Below are 26,403 nucleotides of genomic sequence, written 5' to 3'. Positions count from 1 at the left end.
CCCTGGCCGGTCATTAGGAGCAGTAAAGAGTGTTTTAAGGCAGGTGTTGAGCACTTCCAAATGTCTGGGGAGGGCTTTGGACACTGCAAAGGCAAGGAAACATTGGAAACCCAAGTATTGAATTTCCCTTTCCAAACAACTGGCTGCAGCATATCGCTGCCTGTCAAAGTCAAAGGCTCCTGCGTGCACAAGTCAGCACGTTTTTACATTCCCAAGGGCAGGGATAGGGCTTGCTCCAAGTGCTTCCCCTTTGCTCTCTGCAGGCAGAGCCAAGTAATAGACCGCTGTCACGTCAGGATTTTTTATTTTTTATTTTTAAATTGAGGATGGATTCCTTTCCCTGGTTAATGTTCCCATTTCCAGGTTGGCGAGTGATTCACATGGATATAACACCCTGCTAGTAATGTATGACCACAAAAAGATGAGCTCTCTTGCCTTCTTTGGCCAAAGGGGCCCCTGGCCCCTCCAACTCCCTTTTCCACTTTTTTTTTAATTGGGCTAACAGTCCAAACCTTGGAGAAGAGCCATTGAGCCAAGGTGCCTGCTAATAAACTGGGAAAAGCTCTGATTTTCTTTGCCTTTCCCGCTGTACGGCACATAAAACGGGCTTGGGTTACACATAGGAGCTGGCTGGGATGATGGTGGGCGAGAAGAGATGGGTGAGCACATCAGGTTGCATGGCTGATTGGCAAAGCCCCAGGAGTTGCCTTGAAGTTCAGGTACCAGCCAAACCCTCTCTGCCCTTGGCAGCGCCGGGGTTTTGCTCGAACACAAGCCCTGCAAACGGCTGAGTAGCCCAAAAATGTCATTGAGACCTGAGATGTGACCCCTGCTTCTAGCCCAGGCTTTAAGGGCAAGCGATTCCTGTCGGCTGTTTGTTTTCCATCTTTTCCGATGCCTTCAGACCAAAGAGAAATGAGAGACGTTACAAAAAAGTCGCAGAGGGAGTTTGCAACATCTTCAAAGCTGCATTTCCTCCAGCGCCCTTTCCTGGTAGATGCACAGAGCTGGGCCCAAAACCATGAGAAACGGGGCAGTTTGGGGAGGAAGAACTAGGCTGGGTGGGAAATGTCACACCAGGCTTCTGGGGCCACCTGTCCCTCCAGGAACGTGAGAGCCTGGGAGGGGAGTAGTGAAAATAGGACCATTAAATCTCAGAAAACATTTTCTTTCGGTGTGGTTTGGCTTTTTTTTTTGGTGTGACAATCCAAAAATTGTAAATACACCCTCAAACACCGTACATTAGAATAAAGCTATAATTAAAACATAGTGTGAAGTACAAAAGCAAAAAGACGGATTTCAGTGTAGCAACGCCGCCAAAGTGTTTCTCCTTCTTCCTTGGAAAATATTGCTGAATTCAACACGTTCCTGTGAAACATCATCTTCAACAAAACTTTTTTTTTTCCCCCTGAAGCTAGTGGAAAAGAGTTGCAGAAAAAAAGCCTCAGACAGCGCTGTATAAACAGCCGTCTCTCTCCTGCGATGGGTCCAGTCTGCCCAGTCATATCCCAATAATACCTCTTGCTCCCCATCCCCACCGCTCAGCATAGCTTCAGCCCAGATAGAAATATGCTGATAAATGCTGGTTATTGCCAGTTGTAAGCGGGTTTTTTTGTTGAATGCCGAGTTTGGGCTCTGGAATGAGTCCCAGCTCAGCCTTTTTTTAGGTACATCAGGGCCGTATGTGGTTCCCCCCCCCCATGGTGTGCAAGAGAGGAGATGCTCTGCTCCGTGTTAGGGACTACGGGTGTGTGTACAAGCTTATGCTCCAGCCACGCCAGCTCACGTCGCTCAGAAATCAAGGAGCGGTTTTGTCGGGGTGAGAGGATGTTGAATGGGGATCGTACGAGCAGGCAGGGGTGATCTGCAGTCTCCCAGGTCTGTGTCTGCGTGGGTTTTGCTGTGCCAGCACAGAGGTCCATAGAGGAGGGGTGCAATAAGGGCTGTTGCGTAGTGGTGACCACCAAACTGTTAAATGATGATGGGGGGGCCCACCTCGGCCCCTAAACCCCTTTGCAGCCCTTTTCTATCAAATGTGCAAGACTCTGAGCAGGAGGATGGTAAACATCCAAAACCTCATGTTTCCATCCAGGACCCAACCATGCTCTGCCAACCAACGCACACCAGCCCTTTGCCCACCCCAAGGGCTCCATCCTGACTCGGTCCCTGGTGCTTCACAGCCTGGCCAAGCAAATAAGGCAAATGAAAATGCTCTTTATCCATCGTTAACATGTCCCAGGGCTGTTCCTCGCCTGGCCATGGGCTGGTGCTGGGGTCTGCTACCCGTTGCGTGGCACTAGATGCTTGGGACGGCAGGCTGCACCCTGGGCTGGATTTGAGCTGGCTGCCTATTATTTTTGGCACGGTTCTTGCGATTTACTAAATGAAATGAGAAAGCTGTTGGGGAAGGTGCTGAAAGTGAGGCAGAGTCCTTCCTGTCTGATAAATTTTTCTCAAATTCTTTCCTCCTCCTCTTCCATCCTCCCTGCCCCAATCTCCTCACCCTGCAGTTTGCTATCCTATATGGGAGTGAGACGGCATAGTATCTCCTTCTGTGCAAGACCACTAAATTTTTATGCTGCTGAACATACTGTGGATTTCGGCTGGGGGATTAATTTTTTTAATTTTTTTATTTTCCAGGTGCATTATCACGCATCATTTCCTATTAGCAAGTCGATTTAACTCATTTAATAAGGGTATATACACAAATAATTTACAAAGGGTTAACACGTGGCTGATGGCACCAGGCAATTAGTAGCTTGTTTGTAAACGAAGTGTGAGTCGAGTCCCCCGTGGCGGTCCTTCTCGGTGTGTCCCGTGAAGCCGGAGCTGCTCCCACGATTTTAGCCTTTACTCGCTGTATACCATGGGGACCGATGCTGACTTCCCACCGCGTTCCTGACTCCGAGGGGAATTTTAATGCACATCCAGGGAAAGAAACTGCAGGAGCCTGGGCTATTAAAAGCCTGGCAGGCTCTCTGCAGAGCCCGGTGCTTGGAGAAGCACTGCGAATGGTTCCTGTTTATGGGGTTTATCTGCTTTCCCAGGGCAGGAGGAGGGGTTGTGGGGGCTCTAATCAGGGCAAAACACCCAAGACGGCACGGCTCCATCCCCCAGCTCGGCTGATTGCGACGGGCAGATCTTCCGCGGCTGCAAAATCTGTCAGTGAGTGAAGCCAGGGCTCTTTGGGAGCTGCCATCTCCCTCTCTAGCCGCGATAGGATCGAAAGGTATAAACAGCCCCAGCCTCCCCGCTAACCCCCCTCAGCCCCCACGCTCGCACGCAGACCGTGAACGCCTCGACGAGCCGGCCAGGTTGCCTTACCCAGGGGAAAAATTCACATGCAATCGCAGGCAGCTTTTAACAGCATAAGACAGATTTTGTTTTCCTCTCAAAGGTGGCTGGGCTCCCTGGGCTGCAGCTGTCTGCTCGAGATACCTATCCCCAGCGCCAGCTCCGGGCCTGATCCTGCGTCCCTTACCGGTAGCCTGACTGCATCAAAAATATTGTTACCATGAGGAAAGGAGGTGGAAATAACTTGTTCTGCTTTCTGGGTTTTTCTTTTCATAAATCCCATAGCATCCCCTGTCTCTCTGCAGGGATTACCCAGGGGCTTTGCATCTCTGAGGTGGGTCAGTGTTTAATGAGCGCGCAGATCCCTTGAGCCTTTCTGGTTGAAATATTGCTGGATGGATAAATTTGCATGTGCATATACATAGACAAATCTTGATTGATGTTAAAGGAGAATCCCCAGTGACAGAAATAACCAGTATCAGACCAGTATATTCCTGTGACTCGATGTCACATACCAACCTGCATCGTTTGCCGGATTCACCTGGGGGTGTGAAGGAAGCGGAAGCATTTCTTTTAAAGAAAAAAAGTCCAGGCTGCTTGAGATAATGTATAGGAACAATAAATATAACTGTAGAACTGAGAGAAAAAAAAAAAAAAAAGCTGTGGAAGTGAGAAAGCGGCGGCGAGGAGGATGTGATGAATTTCCCTGCGGGTTTCCGCTGTGTTCAAAGCCTGTGCGAGCGAAGGGTGGAAACGGCGTGGTGGCGAGCAGCCGAAGAGGTTCAGCTATCCATGCGCCTGCATCATCTGTTGGCTTTCTAAAAATGAATTTATACCTCCTCAGTTGGAGACTGCAGCCTGTAACGCCACCTTCCAGCTAAGTGTTTTGGGTGCTTTGTAAATAGCTGTTAAGCAACCTTCCCCGCCGGCTTTTTAGTTGAAGATTGTCTTCATGGTGCCGGTAGGGAGATGGGGCCACGGCGTCGCCGAGCTGTGTACCTGTGGGGAATATGATAGACCCAGCTCCATGGCGGGTCCTCAGCATCACGGCATGAAGCTGCGACGTCTGTCGTGGTAGCGGAGGTGAACCAGCGCGGTTGGGGCAGCTACTGATCTGCGCTCCTGTTCTGGTAGCGGCAGGAATTAATGAAGCACTGATTTCCCCAGGCCTTGATCCCAGCACTGGCCTTGGCTTTGAGACATGACAGAAGAAGCCGAGGGGGAGTGGATGCTGCGGCTATCAGAGCATCACACAGGGCAGGGAAGTGTTGCTGGTGGTCACCCAAAGGCACAAGGTGGATGGGACGGCCACAGCCACAGCCACATGGTCCTACACCATCACGCTGTGCCGTAACCTCTTTTGGGCCAGGCTTGGCCCCAGGCATGTCAGAGGACCACGTAGCTCCTCTTTCCCACCCCACAGATAGCCTGGCTTGCCCAAGACTTGATTCACTTCTCCACTGGATCTCATCTTTGGCTCCATGTGTTAGGGCAAACTTTTAGACTTGCAAGGTGCTTTTTAGACCTAGATTATCTAGGCTCAGGCATTAGCTGCCTTTGTGGCTTAGCTGAGGCCAGGCAGGTGTAAGGCAACAAGGGTTGTCCAAACTGGGAGTTTGGGTGGGTGCGTGGGCAAGCTAAGAAAGACAGCAGACCTTGTAAATGTGTATGGTCAACAGAAGAGCATGAGGAACGAGTATGGAGAGGGAAAGGAAAGGCAAAGAAGGGGAGGGTGGAAATACCCCCCTGCTTTGCTGAGAAATAACTCAGTTTAGATGCTTGCATTGGGACAGAGGTCTTTGATCTCAATGACATTTGGCCTGAACCAGTTAATGGGAGACTGCACAAAACCAGAGTAAGTTTTCTGCTTTGCTGACACAGATGTGACGCATTGCTCATCTCAGAGCTGCTGATCTGAAGTTGCTCTGAGCTGTCATCGTCTGCCACAGCAACAGCATTTAAATGAAAGGAAGAGCCAACAGGACAAGGAAAGAAGGATTTCTGGCTGGTGGGCAGCCTGACAGTGAACCCAGAGAAATTAGTCCTCCACGGCTCCAGATATGAGCAGCCGGAGCTACTGGTGCCACCAGGAGGAGCACGTCAAGGAGCCTCATGCAGCGGGGTGGACATGGGGACATGTGTTTCCAGCTTGGCCTCAGGTCAAAAGCCTCTCAGGCCTGGTAAGGACTTCTCTCTGCAGCAAGAACACTGGGCTTCCCCCTCCCTCTTCAGCTGGAGGAGAGAAGTGTTTGCAGCAAAGGCCGCTGAAGCTGAGGAACCTGCTAGGTGTCTTTGGCGTAGGCCATAAAAACACCATCTAAGATCTGGCTGACTCCTCTTCCTGCAAAATCAAAGTATCCCAATGGAGAAGGAGGATCCTTCTGTAGGATGAAGACCAAAACTTGAGCTTATTGAGCTGGCAGAAGGTCTCTGCCTTGCTGCTCCCAGAGCAATGTTGCCTTCCTGCAGCCACTTCTGGGGCAGGTGGTGGGGAACGTGGCTCATGGAGAATGCCATTAGTGGCTCTGGAGCTTGATAGGCACACTTTCCAACCTCATGGTCTTTGCTGCAGAAATGTCCTCAAAGCTTAGCTAATGAAAATGTCAGCCCTGCCCTTGTCCTGGGGAGTGAAAACAGAAGCTGGAGTGCCATATCTGGACTGGTTTTTAGTCATGGATTGCTCTCTGCTCTGGCAGATATTACTGTCCAGGCAAAAAGCAGATTAAATCCATGCATCAAATATTCTTGAAGCATTTTATGGGCAATGCTTGTCAGTTCCAATGCAAATGTGATCTAGGACCAAACTGCGGCTTGGGAAAGAGAAGGAAGATGTGCTAGCAGAGTAATCATTAATAGACACTGATAACATGAGATTCTCCATTGCATTGAATAGGGGTGAGAGCCTGAGAGCCAGATTTTGGTGTTGGTCATGGTGAGTTACCTGGAGTAAGGCTGCTCAGCTGGTGTCAGCAGGGTGACACTGGATTTACCTTGTGTATGCGAGACCGACGCACAGACTTGGAAAGCAGTCTCCAGCAAGGCCCTTTGTGGCTAGATACAATGAGCAGAAGAGGCTAAACTTGAAAAAACATAACTCAGAAATGTAAAGTTCTGTTTTGCGCTGTTATTTGTTTGCCAGGGCTTTCTGGGGTCCACCAGTACCATGCTTGGCAAGGACTGTCTCTTTGTTGTGCAGGCTGGTTCAGTTATGCCAGCTGTATGACTTGATGACTGCTAATAAGCATAGATCTGCTGAAGTATTCCCTAAAGTCTTTGCTTTGCCATCAAAATCCTCATCAGCAATTGGATTAGTTGTAGGGAATGAACAATTACAACACAAGATAGTGTATTATGTTAAGACAAATTGATGGGTTTTATTTAATCATACGGTCCTGGTCATAGCTTGATAGTATTTTTCCTATGGAGGGAAATGCATCATTGCACCAGTAGGTACCAGAAAAAAAACTAAAAAATGCTTGATTTAATTGACTACTGCCTCAAACTAAGGCAAATTAACTCTCTGTACAAAAACAGAGTTAGGCCTTACTGTAGGTTATGTTGGCTCTGTATGTCTTCCTGCCCAGATATCAGAGATAAAGTTTGCACTTTCTGGACCACAGGGAAATGTATGACCAAGTTCCTCGCAAGGACTGTCTTGGTATGGGAGGAAAAATTCAAGTCAATTGAATTTTGCTCTTTAGTTCATCATGGGTTTGGCATCAAAGGCCCCGCAGACGGTTCACTAAATCAGACTAAGGCCTCCCAAGATACAGCAAAAGGCTGGAAATCCTTGGCTAAGGTTGCACCAGGCATCAAGAGACGAGAGAGGTGCATAAGATGAGAGACTGGCTTTTTCTGCTTATGTGCTACAAAATGTGTCCCAGTAAATGTGGGGGAATATCACTGAGCTTCTCTGTCTTGTGTTGCCCTAAGCCATTTTTGTCTGAAATACAACCAAACTGCTGCCTGGTGGCACTTGATCTCTCACCTTGTCTTCAGGCCCCGCGAAGACCTGCAGGTGTAAAATTGCTCACCCGTGACTTGCTGTAGCAGTTTTCCATTGGGAGGACCCATGGCCATTAGAGGTTGAGCAATTCACCATGAGTTGCTTTGCAAGTACCCGGCAAACGCAGCAGTTAGGAGGCATCTCCCCTTGATTATGGTGTTGTTCGACTTTAGCAATGGGCCAGGGCAGCACAGGATCCCCATGTCATTACTCAGCCTTTACTTGTCAGTATGGTGAGTTGGGGCCAAGCCAACAGCAGCAAATGTAACCTGCAGTACCGGGGGAATGGGGTATGTGTATGGTTCTTGGGTCTGGGTTTGCAGCTCCGTCACTGGGGAACGGCAGGTCTGATCCCACCTCCTCTGGTTTTAATGAATAACAGAGTCGAATCATGCCAGCATCTGACAGCATGAGAAATTATCACCTTAAGAAGTTCTGCTGCTGGTGACACACATATTTGTTACCCACTGCCTCTCTCAGAGGGGCACTATGGAGGACTGGTTTGTATTTAAGAGATGCTGTGTGTAATTACTTATGCACAGTTTTGCAAACCATTCATTTCTGTTAGGTCCTCTCCCGTTGTTTCTCTTGCTGACATCTGGCTTGCTTTGTGCATCTTCTGTTTCCATATGGGCATGAACAGAAAGCGCTCGGGGCTCCCTGAGCTGCTGTGATGGACTGGCCCTGCCTGCCAGCAGAAAGGAGAAATAAGCAAAAGGGATCTGGGTGAAGAAGGCATGATGTGCCTGCTTCTGTCTTGGAATGACACTCAGTGTCTCTTGGTGCTGTCGCTCCTGGATATTTTGTGTCATTCCCGAAGATTAAAAAAGAAAGAGGAATTTTTTAGGAAGATGAGGTGTTCAAAACACTGCATAAAAGGGTAGGTGTCCTACCCTGGGGCTGATCCTCAGCAAAGAGGCATCTCCAATAGCCACACTCAAGTCTCATCCTTCACCTCTGAGTTGACTCTTCGCCTAGTTTAAGAGCCAAAAGTTTTGCCGCGACGCCTGTAAGTGCTCTAGGAATGTAGGAATTAAAGTGTCAGATTGGGCCAAGGGCCCATCCAAGCAAAGATCTTGAGCGAGGTGCAAGCCAGTGCCAGATGTTTTGCAATAAGCCTCCGCTATGGATATCTTTCACACCTCATTTCTTCCTCATTCCCATCAGTCTCATGGCTGGTCTCATAGCAGTCCATGTTGTGTTTCCTGCAGCCGCTTTCTCCCTGCATGCAGCTCACGAAGATGGGCTATTGAAAGACGCATGGTCTTAATCCCGGCCCTCTGAAGTGGAAGGTGTCTCATTCACGTCCTGCAGTCAGCGAGAGACAGTTTCTTAGAGCAGAGATTATTTCCTTGCCTATGGGACATTTTTAGACAGGCAAAAGAAATACCTTGAATTGCACGGAAATTCAGCAAGCTTTGAAAACTTTGGTGAGCTCATAACCCATGAAAATATATTTCAGAAAACAGATTATTTTTTTTCTAAAATTCTGAGGCTATTTCAAAGAATCATAGAACAGTTGGGGTAGGAAGGGACCTTTAAAGGTCGTCTAGTCCAGCCCCCCTGCCATGAGCAGGGACACCTTCCACTAGATCAGGTTGCTCAGAGCCCCGTCCAACCTGACCTGGAATGTTCCCAGGGATGGGGCATCTCCCACCTCTCTGGGCAACCTCTTCCAGTGCCTCACCACCCTCATAGTAAAACATTTCTTCCTTCTATCTAGTCTGAATCTCCCCTCTTTTAGTTTAAAGCCATTACCCCTTGTCCTATCGCTACAGGCCCTATTAAAACTTTTGTTCTTTTTCTCTTTAAGACAGGCAAACCAAAACAAGCTGAAGTACTTTTCATCAGTATACACTTCAATTTGGAGCCAAAAAGTCACTCTGAACCCAAACCTATGTTTTGGTTCCAATGGTTTTTGGAAGAGAAAAACTATAAGTCAAAATCAACATTTTTCCATGTAATCGGCGTTAACTGACCTGTTCTCTTTTTTTAACCCTTTTGGCAGAGGAGAGAAACGCCTGTTTGCCCAATTCTTGCCCCGGATGGGCAACCATGGGGCTGGGCTGCCCTGGCCGCCGCTGGCCCCCCCCCCGTGACAGCCGTGCATTTCTCTTCCAGGTGCTCCTTTTCAAAGGTCTCAGCATCCCCATGCTACCTCCTGCCGGCACTTCCACCTGGGTCCCCAGCCTCAGCTCTCCACCGACTTCACCCTGCCTCACGCGGTCCAGCCCCAGCCGGGGCTGACCCCCCACATGGCCCCCGCGCACCAGCACAGCGGTCCCCTCCACCAGCCCTTGGCACCGGTGCCAGCCCTGCCCTTCCAGGACGTGGCCGGACCCTCCTTCCTACCTCAGGCGCTTCACCAGCAATACCTCCTCCAGCAACAGCTTCTCGAGGCACAGCACCGCCGGCTCATGCCCCATCCCAGGTAAGGGGATCTGACTCTTCCCCAAGGATGCTGAGAAGCGACGGCAGCCTCTCTTGAGCGAAGTGGCTTCTGCAAAACCCCGGCAGTACGCGGCGGGAACCTTTCTTCAGAGGTTCGTCTGCGTACCCCCCCCAAAATGCATCCAGCGGAAGGGAAGTTGCAGGGCAGGTTGCACCTCCAGGTGTATCTTTCCCATGGGGATCCATCCCATGCTCATCTCGCACGTCCCAAGGTCACCTATTCTTGTCACTTGTAGGAGAATCGTGATGGTAACACCTTGGTGTTGCAGTAAACCTGTCCTGCGCGGCAGAGAGAGCGATAGACGGCGTGCACGAGCTACCTCCTCATAGCTGCTGTTTCAAAACCGTGTAAGAGATTGTATCCACCTGTTCCATGAGGTTTTGCACATGAAGAGCTCGCTGCCCTGGGTCTAGGTAGGCTTCCCAGCTCTGTGAGGGGATGATGCTGTTGACCCGCAGCACATTCAATTGCAGAAAGCAGCCTAAATTCAGACTGGGCTGACGACTGCAGAGAGAAAGACTGTAACTCAGCAGAGGTGGAAGTAGATGCCTGGCCTTGTCCTGATTGTGTTTCTTGAGAGAGGGGTTTAGATAGCATGTAGGAGAGGAGTGCTTTTTTTGGAAACATATGGAAGCTATTTGTGGGTTGTACCCATGGATCAGGAATCAGAGGATGAGTCTTTGCGATAGTGCTTCATTTGGAAGGAATGCTACAGATGGAAAACACTTTCTTTCCATTCCCTTTTTGTGTGAAAATTGTGTGTTCTTCTCATCCTTGTTTTGTTTTGCATAAGCTGGATTTTAGGTGGATTTAATGATTAGTTAATAATTGGGTAGCAAATATGTTCGAGGCTGATGCACCGATGATACAAGTGTTTATCTCTTAGTCATAAGCTGAATTCAAATACAAGCACGGAGCACAATTCCATGCAGAAGCTGCTTTGGTAAATGCTGTCAGTGTTACATTTGCAAGTGGGTTGTGGTGTGGAAAAGGGCAGGAACCTCTTGCCCAGTCCCACAGCCTGTTTCTGAAAGCACAGCTGCATCGGAGGAGGGTGTCAGAAACGTTACAGGTGTGGGGCATGAGGTCCCAGTAATGGGAATCTGGGTCATGCCCTTAAAACTGAAGCCTCTGAACTGTGGTTGCATGAAAGATTCTTTATCTAGTAGTTCCCTGCTCCGTTTTCTCCAGTGTTTTCCCATAGCTTTGCTTTGCGATGGTTCCACTGGTAAGCAGGGAGCAAGGGGTATGAGTCTGTCTGTAGTGCAAATCCTGCTTGTGTATCCACCTTGTACCTCTCCAAATGTGGACACTGATCAAGCAGCCCGTGCTCTTACCCTGAGTAGTTCAAATGGGCAATAATCACAAGACGAGACTCAAATCCGTAGAAAAACCCTGCTATATATTCTACCGCTTTCCCTTCCCTGCCTGCAAAGACAGCAGAGCTGGCGGAGAAGGTGCTGGATCCCAGCCTGGCCTGTCCATCATCCAGAGAAATGTTGGCAAAGGCCAGCGAGAGTAAATTCTGCTTTTAGTTACTCCTGAGTAATCCTGTTATGAATGAGGTTCCCCAGGAGTTTATGGACTGCATGGGGAGATGAGGCAACCTGCAGCTTCTTTATGATGATGGATAACGGCTGAAGCAGGGACATGTTTTATCTTGTATGTTGTTTATGGGGCTGACAGTGGAGAAAGAGAAAATACTGCAAATGGCACAAAGCTGCTAAGGAAGAAGTTGTTCGGTTGCCTCTTTTTCTCTCCACGGTGCCATGAAATAGCATCCTCTGTAAACTGAGTGGATGCGGATGCTGCAGGGGGTGAGCGGAGGTCTGCGTTATGTCCGTGGTGACCACGAGTAAGTGACATAGCTCTGGGTTCCTCTTCCCATCATCCCTGACACCTACCTGGACTCTTTCTCTTGGACACATATTGACAAGCCCAACCGTTTGGGTTTTCCCCTGGTTTATTGACACGGGCTCGGAGCAGGAGCTGTACGTACTCGTGCCCGTCACGTGGCTAACTCGCTTGCTGGTCTCCTCCTCACCGCAGGCGGGCTCAGGAGCGCATGTCTGTTCAGCCTCACCGTCTACACCCCAGCTTTGACTTCAGCCACCAACTGCAAACTCCACAACCCATGGGGCCCCAGCCCAGGTATTTAGCCGAAGGCACGGACTGGTAAGTCTTCCACATTTTGCTAGTGAGTTGAATGAGGTGTTTAAGAAGTCCTGGGGAGGCTGCAAGGGTTGGTGAACATCATGATGGATCAATGCTTTCGTGAAAGCTAATGGTTCAGCTCAACAGATACAATGTGGGGGGGTGTGCGATGGGAAAATTAATCTCTGGGAGGGCCATGAGTGTGTGCTGAAGCCTTTATGCATGTATATGATAACATCGAGGCATTGATATCATAGAGTGCAGCCAAGCATTAATCTTCCCCAGGGGCTTTTCCTGCTGCAGGGCACAGCCAGTGTCTTTCTTCTGTACACCAACGTCTCTGGCTGAAGTAGATCTTCTGCTGTCCACCAGGCACTCAAAAACCAGTGGCCACAACTTCCTCTGTGTTCTAAATTAGGGAGCACCGTGCTGTCCTGCCCCGCAGGGTGGTGTGAATGAATTAATAGTTGTTAATCGTTCTCCCACTGTAGTGTTCGATAGCCTGGAAAAGCTGAGCGAGGAATTGATCGTTTTGTTTTCAGAGCAGGTTTTGGGCTCTTGCGCAGTTAATAAGGTATGGGCCCCTACTTGGAAGAATAAGAAAATAAAAACATACTTCTGAGTAGCTGCTTGTTAGCTGAGCAAAGTCCATTCTGTGCAATGAATGGAAAAAATAGCATGTGAACATGTAATTAGAGACAATCGCAATGTGTATGCACAAGGGGACGGAAATAAAAAGGCAGAGGAAATCTTAATTATGGCATTTCCTAGCATATGAGCACTTCGCTCTGCAAATGGAGAGTCCTTTTAACACAGGGGGTTTTTTTCCCCCTCCAGCGTAATAATACACAGCCTAAAATAATGGCCAGATCCTTCTGCCATTTTCTTCTCAGGTGTTCCCATTACTGGCACCACTGTGAACTGAATTTGGCCAGGATGACATTGTTCGGATCAGTTTGCAAAGCGGTTCACATACCACCCGGATAGAGCCATTCTTTCTGCCTCTCTTTCTGCGCAGAGTGTTTAATTATAATCATTAAAAGGATCTGATAAAGCGTCGCTTTATGTTCCACTCCTCCTCCCTCCTTTTCCCCCCTGTGTTGCTCCATAGCCTTATAAAAACCTAAGGAGTGGGGATGACAGAAAACATATACTGTGTACATATATTTGGGTGACTCACTTCCCCTCGGGCCACATGTACAGTTTTGCCCAGTGACAGATATAAAAACTTTCCTTTAATGTGTTGCCACCTCATGAGCAGCAGCGGCGCTCACTCGGAGGCAGTAGGTGGTAGGCACCGTTGCGGGAAATGGGGATGGAAAGAAGATCTGAAGGTGATCAGTCATCCCAGACAGCCCAATCTCCATTAAAATCTTCCAGCGAAGAATAAATAAATTTCCATTTGGTTCCTTAAATCATCTTCTGCACGCACATTGGGTGACGACCATCCAACCTGTTATGTGGAGCCTTATCCTTCACTTCTTGGTTGTTGGCAGCCCGTGTACCATAAGTATCGCAGCTCTTGAACCTCGCATCTGAGCATCAAGGTGCTGTACAGCAGCACAGGCTAGAAGGTGATGGTTGGTTTTGATTTCCTTCAGCTAATGTGCTCTGCTTATTCACCCCCAAACCCTGGGAAAACAGCATTCCATGCAGTATTCTGCTTTGGACCCTTCTGTAGACCCACAGAATCGCTTCAGGAGCCTCGACACCCAATTTTAAGGCTCTAGCTGCACCGGTGCACAAACAGTTCAGCAGTGCTGTCATTCCAATTACTTGTGCGAGTTAATAGTGGCCATTCATCTTTGAAAGATCTCTTCGGTCCTTGTTCTCAAAGCACTCTGTGGATTATCACGTCTATTTTGTAGACAGGGAATATGGGAAGGCAGAGAGGAAGAGGTCAAGGTTATGCATCAGGCCAGTGACAGGGCTGGGAATGGACCCAAAGCCTCCTGATTTCCACTTGAGCCTTCCATCCACCTGGGAACAGTCTTAAGAATTGGATAAATCTCCACAATTGTGACACGGGAGCTGGAAAATGCCCAGCCCTGCAGATTCTCACCCTGGTTGTGTTCCTGCCAGGTGCCTGCTGTGTTTTATCCTCTGCCAGGTTTTGTCTGTCTAGCACATACATGGCTAGCACGGGGCCAGCAAAATTGTCCCTCTCTTTGCGTCAGCTTGATGTGGGGTGTCTTATTAGGGGGTACTAGAGGACTGGAGCTGCTGCCTGATACACAGGCTGTTCTGGGTAAAGGATTTCTGCATTTACTGTCCCCTCACGTCTCTTATCTGCTGTTGGGCGAAAATAGTTTCACAGCTGCTGGAGGACACGTCTGGGTTGCTCCTAACCAGCCGTGGCACTCGCTGCCGCTGTCCTCCTCACAGGGGAAGAGAAGTTTGAGGCTGAAATGGGAAGCCACCCCTGTGCTCTAATTAGCTTTGCTTTGGTAAATGTGAAGACAATGGTTATTAGAGCGCCAGCTTTGGTAATTATGATAAAGTAAATGACGTTCAAAGCACTTGTTTGCTGAGAGACTCCTTGGCTGGAGAGACGAGGGATCAGCTAATTGGATTATAGATGGAGATGCTGGGTTAGGTCTCCTCCCATCCCCTCCACATGGCGTGTGGATGGGGTTGCAGTTTGTTTCTGCACGCTTGGATCGGGCAGAGCTGCAGGGTTTTCTGGGATCTTGGTCATGCCAAGTCCTGGGATTGAGCTGGGTTATTTTTCTGGAGGAAAAAAGTGCCCAAACTCACCAAGCTGAACCCCAGCTCTGCTTGCCTGGGCCAGGCTGCATGTGGGCAAGTGGGACCATCGGGGATGTCCTGCTTCACTGGTGCTGGCCCGCTGGTTGTGTGACACCCTTTCCTACAGCAGTCTCATCCAGAAATTTCTTAAAACCTTTTGTATTTTCTGCACGAACAGCAGTTCTGGAGTTCCCTGAGGCTGGGGCCAGGCAAAGTGTGGTCTCCCTTGTTTCCCCATGTCCTACCATGACGCAGGCTGGGAAACCTTCAAAGAGAGCAAAGTTACAATGAAAAGCCCCCTGAGAGTGCCTAGCTGGCTTCTAACAACTACCCAGAATGGTTCATCAGTGTGTCCCCAGGGTAATTAGCTGTATTTCTGCAAAATATTCGAGACAGAATGCAGTTGTTTGTAGTGATGGCAGCACAGGGAAGACCTGGTCTGGCTAGGTTGAGTTACCGAGCTTGGATATCGAACGGAGCCACCAAAATGTTCTTGCTCTAAAATTAGCGGGCTGCATCTGTGCAGGTCTTGACCCTGGCTAACACAAATGCTAACCGGCATAAAAACAACCCCTCTTTCCTTTGTGCTGGCCTGGTGGGTGATTGCCCAAATTGGGGGAAACTCCCTTTCCAGCAGTAGCATCACCCCAGGCTGAGGAACCCAGAGCAGCCCAGGACCCACCAGGGGAGCTTGCCCTGTGAGCAGGATCCGACCTGCTGTAAGCCATCCAATAAAACCGTGCGGTCAAAGCCGTATCTTCATCCTCGTGCCCACAGGGACCTCAGTGTCGATGCGGGACTGACTCACGCCCAGTTCCAGGTCCGGCCGGTCCCTCAGCCCTATCAGCATTACTTAGCTACACCTCGGATGCACCATTTCCCCAGAAGCACATCCTCGACACAGATGGTAAGTGAAACGCTTTTACCAAGAAATGTTTTAAGCATTGTCTGCCAGAAGGCAGTCAAAATAAAGGCTGCTATCTTTCTATCACCTGTCTTCTGCGAATCCTACTTATCTCCGGCCGTGGGAGGGAGTGTCTGAAAGGGTAATGTTGCATCATTGCACTCTGGATTAGAGAAAGGAAAGAAAAGCTCAGTTGCTCTGGAAAGATTCGGTCCATCACGTGCAGCACCACGCTCACAAGCTGGTCTGCAAAACCTGGGCAGGGTTTGAGAGACGCAGCAGTTATTACTAATAATAAAAATACTAATAATACTGGAACAAATTGTGGGCTTCCAGGACTTTTTGTATGCAGAAGGATTAGCAGTAGGTGACTCCCTTCCTTGGCTCAACCCCGAGGACCGTCCCTTATCACATCGTCGTTCTCTACATCAGCCTTGATGCCATCTGTAAAGGTTTTGCATGACCTCTTGCACAGATGGAGGTGGGGTTTGACGAGAAAATGGGCTGACTGGGGTCATTTGCTGGCCCTTCTCCTAACAGGGTGCTGTGTTTGGTGCTGAGCCATGCCAAGCACTGCTAATCCTCAGAAATCCCACAAGGGTGTTTTTGCCTCGTGCCCATAGCCGGACCCTGACGCCTGTGTACTACAGCAAGGCTTAAAAAATCAAAGCTTGGATGAAGAGAAATCCACCCATTTAAAACTAAATAAAATAAAATCTCTTTTTAAGCTAATCCATGTTGAGAATCTGGAACTGCAATGTTATAAATGCAACAGGAATTATTATAACAGATAGTTTATTCAGAAGAAATGCACGTTCTTAGTTATCATTTATAGGAGATCTATTTAATAAAACCTCATTTTTTGGTTATTAAAAGGCTTCCACAGGGGAAGGTGTCGGTCTGCTCTTTCATTGTGAATTTTTAAAGCACTAGATTTAAATCAGGGTACACAAGGGATTTCTACGTGCAAGTACAGGTGGCTTTATTTTCCTCCCTCTCTTCTTGCAGGTTGTTCACGAAATCAGAAATTACCCTTATCCTCAGCTTCAGTTACTCGCTCTTCAGGGACTGAACCCAAGCAGGCACACGTCTGCTGTGCGGGAGAGCTATGAAGTACGTGTCTTGGGGACTAGAATTATTATTAAATGTTGAAATGCTGGGAATCTACGCTAGCTCTGGCATAAACTTGTAAGACTGTTTTGTGGCATGGCAGTTGCACTGAGTCTTGCAGCAATTTTAGTAATAACTGGGAGGCAAAGGGGTTGAGTCAGTTTGGTAAAAGTTGGTTTACTCCAGGGTGCCTGGGTCTGGCTCGGGTTGACTCTGGCTCCCTTCACGTCTGTGAACAAAGTGCTGTAGTTCTACAGGGTTTTTTTCCCCGGCCTGTCAAACGGAGCTCAAGTTCCACCTTAATTTCTGAAATACTGGAGATCCAGCTCTTAGCCTTGAACCCTTAGTTATTAGCCCAAGTGCTAGAGCTCAGATCCATCATTAAAGCATGACTGATTTGGGTTTGATGGACATTTCTATCAAGGAAAGGGCAGGAGGGAGCCTTGGTCACCAGGAGGTAGGTTGGGGTGGTGGGACCTCGTGTCCCGGGAGCGATGCTGATGGCAATTTACTGGTGTTCCTGTGCCGCAGGAGCTGCTGCAGCTGGAGGACAGGCTGGGCAGCGTGAGCCGGGGTGCCGTCCAGAACACCATCGAGAGGTTCACCTTCCCCCACAAGTACAAGAAGGTGAGCGCCCCAAAACCGCCTCACGGCTGCCAGCCCCTCTCAGTTGGCCAAGGGTTGTGGGCACAGAGCGGACAGAAGGAAGGATGTTGGTGGGTCGCAATCCTCAGGGTTGGCAAACTGGCGCCGTCAATCGAAATATTCCCCAAAATGGGGGAAGAATGTAAAATCCAGAATCGATGCTTTAATATCTTGTGGGGCTCCCGGGCTGAAGCGGTGGTGTAGCTCAGCTGGCTGTTTCTCACTTCTAGGCTAGGAAGCTGCGGGCCAAATTTTCAAAAGGGTCTCAACCTTCTCCCACCCAGCGGGTGCAATTTCACCCCTGTCCGCACCTGGTAAGAAAGTGCACACACCAAGGGGGCTTCGTGCATGCAAACCCACCCTGTTCTGCATGCAAGCGGCGCTGCCCGCGCACCCCGCCGTGAGGGCGCGGGCTCCATGGTGTGGGGGAGGTTGTCCTCCCCTCGCTTTGTAAGGGTTGTCTCCTCTGTTGGGAGCTGATCTCCTGCCCCTAAGGAAATGGGTGCCGTATTTTTTGGGTTGTGCTAAGTAGAAAATGGGGAAAATGCTTGTTTGGGTAGTAATTTCACGTGTTGGTCATTCCCAGCTGGGCAGTAACAAGTAGGGATGTTGCATTGCCCTGGTTGGAAGTGAGTCAACTCCTCCTGCGCTTATCTCTGACCGCATCTCCAGTGGATCCAGAAAAATCATATTGATAGGAATGGATGTGTGGAGAGAAGAGGAAAGGGGAGAGCTGACAGGCTAAGCACTGCCCCATGGCGCAGCGTGGGGCTGGCCCAGTGGCCAAGCTGGCATGGGGCACAGCGGTTGCCCTTCCTGGCAGTGGTGGCCCCACATGCTTTGGGGTCTCCAGGAGAAGCCTCCAGCAAAGGAGACCATGGGGCTAGCCCCACTGCAAGGAGGATGGACAGAGGAGGTGGTGGGGGGCTCTGTTAGGGCAGCAGAGGACAGGGTGCTCCTTGGGGCACTACCACCAGGCCCACTGCCACCAGCCCCAGGAGGAGACGTGCCGACCAGCAGCATGTTGGTGGCATCCTCCCCTCACTGGCTTTTTTGGGTGGGCTGGCTTCCCCAAGCTGGAGGATCTGGCTGACGGATGAAGCTTTTATTATTTACCTTCCTGCAACTACCAGGGCTTGGGAGAGCATTAGAAAGCCAAGTCCTAACCAAATTATGCCTTTAACCTTGCTGCAGAGAAGACCGCAGGAGGGCAAAGCTGAGCAAGAGGATGGAGAGGAGTCGGACACCGACGAGAAATGCACAATCTGTCTGTCCATGCTTGAAGATGGAGAAGATGTCAGGTACGATCCTTCCATCTGCTCCTCTGACTCTGTGTGCCATCTGAGTTGTGTTTATTGGGATTAATGGTGCCATGCGCTGGTGGGATTGTCCCTGTTCTCGTCCTGACAAACTCAGTTGGGCTGTTGCAGGGTCTGGGAACCTAAATGCCATTTAGATGGACATTGGTATGGCCTGGAGGTAGGAAGAGCAGCAGAGGGGCCAAGTTTTTGTAGTCGGGTTTGGATCACCTGCTTCAAGGCTGTGCCAATGGGCCAGGTGGCAAGTGTCAGAGAAGGACGGGTCCCAGGTCTCAGACAGCCATCTGGAGCTCAGGGACATCAATGTCTGAGCCTGACAGATGACCGAAGTATGATAAAAGGGAGTGCAGGTGTGAAGTCCAGGGGATTTGGGCTTGTGGCCAGGAGGGAGCTGCTTTATTGTAGAATAAGTGCAATTACCCCACCTGCACGGTCGCAGGGAACCATCCTGAGCCAACAATAAAGCCCCAGTTAACCCTCACAGACATCCCCAGGCTCTTGGTTGGGTCAAATCTCTGCTTCTGGATGGGGGACAGAGGATGGGGACAAGCAATTGCAAGGGGCTGAGCTACCATGGCTGAAGGAGGTGCAGGTAGGCAGTGCAGCTGCATTACATGGTCCTGCTCCTCACCCTTGAATTGCCTTAAACCATCAAGAAAAACTCTGATCTTCTTGCTGTGGGTCCTTGCAGCTCAGGGTCCCTCCGGCTCATGAGGGTGAGCAAAGGTGATGTAGGAGAAAAGCAACCACAATCCCTGGGGCACACCAGACACCCACATAGGAGTGCCGGGGACCCACCTGACTGCTAATGAGCCGCGACGATGAAGAACCAAGAGGCTTTGGAGTATAACCTGATACTCCTGAAAGGTTGAAAACAGCAGCCAGGGTAATTAATAACTGGAACAACTCAGTTCAGGAGGGTGTGGGGTTTTCTAAAAGGCTTTTAGCCAAGAAGGACATCATCTCAGACCTACTGCCCTACGTGAGCTGGTGTGGTTGGGGAAGGCTGTACTGGTGTCCCTACATCGGTGCTTTCCCATGCTTGAAGCAGCCCCGGCTGCTGCTTTCTGGCTTCTCTTGGTCCCCTGGACCTTCTCCATCCTAACGGGGTGGTACTTCTCTCTCTGCAGGCGGTTGCCCTGTATGCATCTCTTCCACCAAGTGTGCGTGGACCAGTGGCTGGCCACCAGCAAGAAGTGCCCGATCTGCAGGGTGGACATTGAAACACAGCTCGGCTCGGACAGCTGAAAGGACTGGCTGGACACACCATTTTCCTTACCAGGTCATATGGCCATAAACCCTTGCAGCAAAATTTTTTGCCTTCTGAGCCATTTGATTGAGAGGAAAAGTCTGCAGGCACGTTAGTGAGGAGGAGGAGGAGGAGGAGGAGGAGGAGGAGGAGGTGGCGGTACAATATCTAGCAGTAGGAGATATTGCACATACGCAGGATACGGGCCCGGTGAAAGGGAGCTGGCATTCCCGGAGCTCAGAGACCCCGTGCTGCAGAAGATTTAGTGTTGAACATGAAGGAACTAGTTGTGGTAGTCTGGCCTGTCAATCCTGCATTTCATGAGGATTGTATATATACCTCTCGAATACGTAGAAACATGTTAGGGGTCCTTTAGCTATTTCTATGGATGGCAGCTGGAGCATGTTAGCTTAAGAAATGTTGTGTTTGATGCCCTACTCATCTTGTGGTGGACATGTTGCTGTTACCTAATTTGCACCAAATATTTTTTCATAGATTCCTTATTTTGGTGCCTGATTAATACATTGCAGAGGGGGAATAGAGGTCAAGCTTTCTCACCCTTGTGGGGGAAGAGGCGAAAAAGCAAAATCCTGTTTACAGTCAGAAGGGTTGCGCTCTTTGCCTCAGCCGCGTGTGCTTCCTTTCCTTGCATTTACAGTGTGTTGGAAATTTAGAGAAACTTAAAAAAAAATAAAAATTGGGAATGAAATGAATGAAGCAATAAGGAGAAGCTTCGTTCCTGCTTATCTGCTGGTGCTGGACACTTTCTGTAGGGGCACGATATTGGAGTAGATGCTGTTTCTTTGCTTTCCGTCTCTTAGCGATAGCTTGGCATATCGAAATCCAAGGAAGGGCTGTCTTCGTAATTTCCGTTGTCCATGATGCTTTCTCCTGTGAGCTGTGAGGCTGGTTGGCTTCAGCAGCCACTGCCAGCACTGGTCCAAAAGGATGGTTACTGGAGTTGGTGCCTATAGCTGTGCTTTGGGGTATAATATCACCAGAGAGGTGCTGAGAGATGTACGCTGCTGAGTCCTCTCCCACACAAAGCCATCTCTGCTAACGGGAAAGGAGAAAACTCGATGCTGGCAAGGCACTGCTGAGGCCATGAGCATTTTGGCACGGGAGGGGAAGGCAGATTGGAAGGGCAGTTTGCTGCTTTTTGGGGGGGCTGGGTTGTGACCCTGCTTCAAAGCACGTGCACCTGCACCCGCGTGCATTTGTATACACAGGTCATATCCATACGGAGAGTGGAGTGGTTGTTAAAATGAAACTTAATTGCATTAACGCTCAAAACAGAATTAGGAGGTGGTCCCCAAAGGAGTGAGCTGTTGCGATCCAAGCTTCCCCTGAAATAAAGACCTCGGCATGCCAACCACAGGGACTGAGCTGAAAACTCCCCGGAGAACTGACATTCACAACCAAAAACCTTTTTTTTTTTTTTTTTTTTTTTGCATACTAGGGGAGCAAAGGGAGAAGCAAAGGAACAAGGGGAATTAGTCAGGAACATTATATATTGAAAATACTGATGTGGCGGGAATGATTTCTGGCTCCCCTGAGCATCTGTTTTGCCGGAGCCAAGCGATGCTCTCCAAGAAGAACAATCATAAATTACCTTCTGAGAGATCACGGACTTCCCGTGAGCTGTAATTGGAAAACACCAACCTCAGAGACAACCCAGAGATTTTTTTTTTTTCCCAAATGGAGAGGGGACGGAAAGAAGGGAGCCCCATGGGGTGCAAGGATGCAGGAGCTCCTCTCTTGCTGTGCCCATGCAGGTGGGAGGGATTGGAAGGGGACACATGGTGGTATATAAGGAAGATAGAAGGACGAAATATTTTACGATGAGGGTGGTGAGAGACTGGAAGAGGTTTCCCAGAGAGGTGGGAGATGCCCCATCCCTGGGAACATTCCAGGTCAGGTTGGACGGGGCTCTGAGCAACCTGATGTAGTGGAAGATGTCCCTGCTCACGGCAGGGGAGTTGGACAAGATGACCTTTAAAGGTCCCTTCCAACCCAAACCATTCTGTGATTCTATGATATATTTGCCACCCAGCACAGGTGATGGCTTCTTGGGGGAAGTGGTGGTCCCAGCCCTGATGTCCATGGGTCAAGGAGTGGTCCATCAATACCTATGGGGCTTGCTCCAGCAGCAGCAGATTGAAGCAGCATTAAAAATAATACTAATATTACTAATAATATGGACAAGCAAAGCAAGGATTTGCTGTTAAAATACACTGTAAGTTGGTCTGGTCTGTCCAGGCGTGAGCCGGGGACAAAGCAGGGGGAGGAAAGGGGCAACTGAGACCCTGGCCAGGTGGGGAGGGAACGAGGAGCGCTTCCGAACCGCGTGTTTTCTTAAAGCCTATGCGAAAGTATTACTATTTGCCTAATGAACAAGCACAGTTTTTAAAAAAAAAAACCAACAAAAAAAAAAAACCCTTTGGTGAAGAAAAGCACCAAACTCCCATGGTCTCGTGTGAGTGACTGATCCCAAGGTGCGTGCGAATTTACAGCGTCTGGAGTTGCATCGATGTGTCAGGTTCCTTTGCATTTAAATAATTTGTACGAGTAGGATGCGATAATAGGATGAGTTTAAAAACAAAACGAAACAAACAACAAAAAATCTCTAGGAACAAAACATTGATAGTTTACAGGGTTTTGTGAGTTTAAATGCCTTATATTTAACAATCATAATTTATGACTAACTTGTAGATATTGTGGGTTCTTATTTAATTATTTTTATAGTTGTTTTTTGCATTTTTAATTATAATTTATTTATTTAGAAATTAATACTAATTTTTTTTATTACTCCTATTACCTCATTTTTGCATTGTTTCTGGGAATGGAATGCTTTGCATGCGTCGGTACTTTAAAGAAAAAAATTAAACATGGGATGTGGGGGGGTAATGCTTATCTTATCAAAAAAAAAAAAAGAGAAAAAAATCAGGGTGTGTGATTACAAACTGTATTACTGTGGTGCTGTTACCTTGGATACATTCCATAAAAATGCAAACCTTTGATTCTGTATGCTGTGACATAGTGGAAAACTGCAATATAGTGACTGTGTTTAGCACATATATATGAATATTATTTGCACTCATAATCAAACTCTGGTGATCCTTTCACTTGCGTCCTTGCGCATTGAAGGCGATTAACGGCGCTCTGCAAAACCAAAACATTCTGGTCGATTCTTGCTACTGCCCTGTCCCCGACGCCGCTGGTGATGCTACTGCTCTTGCTGCATGTGTTACCCTGCAGTAACACCCGACGGGCCCCCGCTACAAGGCTGTGCTTGGGGCGATGCATGCGTTTAGTGCAAGACTCTGCAAATTGCTTCAAAAGCCGAGGAAGGGAGCCCAGGCATGGTGGCTTTGTCCAATTTTTGGTGCCTATCAGTGCTCGGTCTGGCTTTTTTTCACCCTCTGTGCGTGCACCCAGCTGGGCGCTGCGGGGAGGATGAAGGAGGTAATTGATTGAGCCTGAGCTAGGAGGCAACAAAACTGAGGGATTTGTCGCAATTTTGAAGGGTTGACCCATGGTCTACCTGAGAGGGGCCGGGATGGACACGGGAGCGATTCGGCATCCTTTTGTGATGCCTGGCCGTGAGAGTTTGCCATAACCCAGCCGTGAACCATGCACGGAGCAGAAGCCCTCAGTGCTGATCTTCTTGCTCAGTTGGTTTCATCCCCCTCTGTTAAAGGGGAAACTTCAACTTGGAGCTTTTTAATCCACTGAAGAGCTGGGACGTGCACCGCAGCCTTCCCATCCCCAAGGAGGCGATCAGCCCCAAGCTGATACCCCGCTCCTGCGGCAGTGGCCAAGCATCCCCATCCCCACACACGGCTCTCGCAACGCGCTGCCCTTTCCCAAAAGGCTCCGGAATATCATGTGCTTGAGCCTAGCAAGAAGGTTAGAGCATCTTTGATAATATTTTAAGCTTTAAGCCATAACCCCTCTCGGTCAGCGCAGATGCTCGGCCATGTATGGACAGAAGTGGGGTTCAATGCATGTGCTCAGCCAGTAGCTGACCCCCCCCCTCTCCCCCAAAAAAAGGCTTTGGATGCAGTTCTCCTTTGGATTAGAAAGGCACAAAATGACTGTACCTGAATTTTTTTTCTCTCTCCCTTCAGGGTGCTGCTCTGCTTTGCTGACTTTGCCTTACCCTGGGTTTAAAACCTGTCTGTGTTTTTTTTTCCTTGCTGCTCTCTAATATTCCTCCCCTGTAGCCTGGAGCTGCGGTTTTGAGCCGTTCAGGGACAGGGGGTCGGTTGTTCCCCCTGCAAAGACACTGTAAAAGGGATAAGTAAAACAAGGAGCGAACAAACAAAATCCTCTCCTTTAATGGCCCAGGCTGGTGAAAGGATCACCCACATTTTTGTACTCCTACTGCTGTTCTGTTGTGCTGTGCAACATTTTGCTACATAGACTATTTTATAGAAGAAAGCTAGAAAAATATTTATTATTAATATTAAAGCAATAGTGCATTGAAGAAATGAAAAGACATTAGAAATTGTGTAAATGCTTAGATTCACTTTTGGTGGATTTTTTGTACTTTATTTATAACTAATAAAACAAACTGCATTGCTAACTATAAACCTGTGCCACGCAGAAGTCACCTGGCAGGGCCATCGCTTGGTCTTTTTTTACCGTTCATTTCTTGTTTCTTTGGGTCGGAGTCAATTCTTCTTTCACTGCTTATGCCTTTGGACTTTGATATGCAAAAGAAATGCTGCTGGGGTATAAAACACTCTGCCCAGCTGGTTTGCAGAGGCTGTTGGTGCTTGAGCTCCGTGGCAGAGGCGAGGTGAGACTCTCCACGCCGGGCACACCACCGCGTGTGATGTGCTGTGGCACCAGTTTTGTGATTAGGCACCAAAATCGCTTTCTAGAACCAGGCTGGAAATTGCCTGTTAAAGGGAGATTGCTCCTCTAAACACATCCCACGGTGCCTGTAGGATGTCTCTAGCAAGTCCTGCAGTGATACCGACAGGTCCTCCGTCCTCCCCGTGGAGAAGCATCTCCCTCCATGTGGGTCTCCTGTTTAATAACTAAGGAAAGAAAAACTTATTGGAAGGAAAAAAAAAATAAAAATCCTCCAAACTAATACAGATATATTTGAGGGTATTTTCAATCCTTTTGTTACCTGTTGGAGAATCCAATGGGCCATACACCCAACTCTGCATCCTGCACAGCTCATTTTGTAGGTCCTCTTGCACTTTTATTTTTTCCCACAATGAATGGTGCCCATCTCTGCTCCTACCCACTCGCGATTCGGCTGTTCCTCCTCATGCATTTCATATAGAAAGGCTGAGACCGGTCCCCAGCTTGGACTATGTGATTAGACTAAATAAGCCTTGGAGACAGGCGGCTGCCAATCCTAGAGATTTGGTGCCGGTAGCTGAAGGGAATTGCCGGCTCCTCCAGCATCCAGCAGAGGCTGCATAAGGGATGCATCGTATTCAAGCAGTACAAAGCTCCCATTATAGGAAACTTTTACAAATTCAGAAAACGGGTTAAAAATGACCTGTTGGTCCAGCCGGGGAAAATCTCAGTTGCTTGCTGAGATTTTGCTGATGTCCTTCGAAAGGATAACAGCGCTGGGAGAGTTGCTTGAGATGGCAATCGGTTTTTCGTCAAAGCTGCTGCAGCAAACATGCCGCTGCAATCTGATAACAGCCCTGCCGAGCGCGGGGAGCAGTAACCAGTGGCTGCGCTGGGGAGGGAGAGGGGTTCTGCCCATTAAGGTATAACAGCACGGGCCAAAATGCAACATCTTTATTCACTGCGAGCATCTGCTCTTGCAGCAGCTGCCCGGGGTCGGGAAGCTTAGCCCTTATTTGTGTTTTGTGGTATCTAAATCCTCAGTTGACCCATAGGTTGCAGCTCAGAGCTGTACAACGCCATCGGTAATTTTTGTTGTTTTTTTTAAATGGACCTTTCTTCTATGTCAAAATGGACTTCTACACATAACGATGGGGCAGGGGACATTACAAGCTGGATGCTCCACACCCCTCAGTTATTCTGCCTTCATGCACGTAAGGTTAGTGTACATATATAATGCGAGCAAAAATGTTTCACAACAATTTCGTAGAGATATTCAAATAATTCTCTGCATCCTGCAGCAAGAGACACCCAGTCCCTCTTAGCATCCAACACTGCAAAGGATTCCTTGGTTGTACTTGGTTTCACTGGCAGCACCCAAGTGCTTTTCTTAAACACAGCACTACATCAGACTCCCAATATGATGGGGACTGCAGAGGCAATGGGGTAGCCTGGTTTTGCAGACTCCCACTGAGTACCACCATCCTTGTCCTTTGCTTATGCTTCTCATCTACATTAATGTTTTTTTGGATGAAGGCATGTGCATTAAAACCCCACCAATTAAGAAATAAAGAGAAAAAAGAAAAAGGTAAAGGGTGGTGGAGGGAACAGGAGCTGTGCATCTGCCCAACGTAAGAGCTTTGGGATGCTCTGCCCCAGCAGGCAGAGGTTGCCCGAGTCCTGCAAAAAGGCACAGCGCTA

General features: G+C 48.8%; 1 protein-coding gene across 2 annotated transcripts in view; it reads left to right on the top strand.

Moving 5' to 3' along the window:
- ARK2C (arkadia (RNF111) C-terminal like ring finger ubiquitin ligase 2C) overlaps nt 1-24,476 on the top strand; it is a 51,856-nt gene extending 27,380 nt beyond the window's left edge. Inside the window, exons 2-9 of one of the 2 annotated variants that reach the window (XM_069775387.1) lie at nt 9,422-9,731; nt 11,802-11,927; nt 15,432-15,561; nt 16,567-16,671; nt 17,200-17,295; nt 17,544-17,627; nt 18,508-18,614; nt 19,763-24,476. In XM_069775387.1, coding sequence (XP_069631488.1) covers nt 9,422-9,731; nt 11,802-11,927; nt 15,432-15,561; nt 16,567-16,671; nt 17,200-17,295; nt 17,544-17,627; nt 18,508-18,614; nt 19,763-19,880 — 1,076 coding nt within the window. In that variant the 3' untranslated portion in view covers nt 19,881-24,476. The remainder of the gene's footprint in view (nt 1-9,421; nt 9,732-11,801; nt 11,928-15,431; nt 15,562-16,566; nt 16,672-17,199; nt 17,296-17,543; nt 17,628-18,507; nt 18,615-19,762) is intronic. The other variant, XM_069775388.1, reaches the window with a different exon arrangement.
- The last annotated feature ends 1,927 nt before the right edge of the window (nt 24,477-26,403 follow it).

The sequence above is a fragment of the Haliaeetus albicilla genome, chromosome W (genome assembly GCF_947461875.1).
Source record: "Haliaeetus albicilla chromosome W, bHalAlb1.1, whole genome shotgun sequence".
NCBI lineage: Eukaryota > Metazoa > Chordata > Aves > Accipitriformes > Accipitridae > Haliaeetus > Haliaeetus albicilla.
This window is presented reverse-complemented; position numbering and strand designations above follow the sequence as displayed.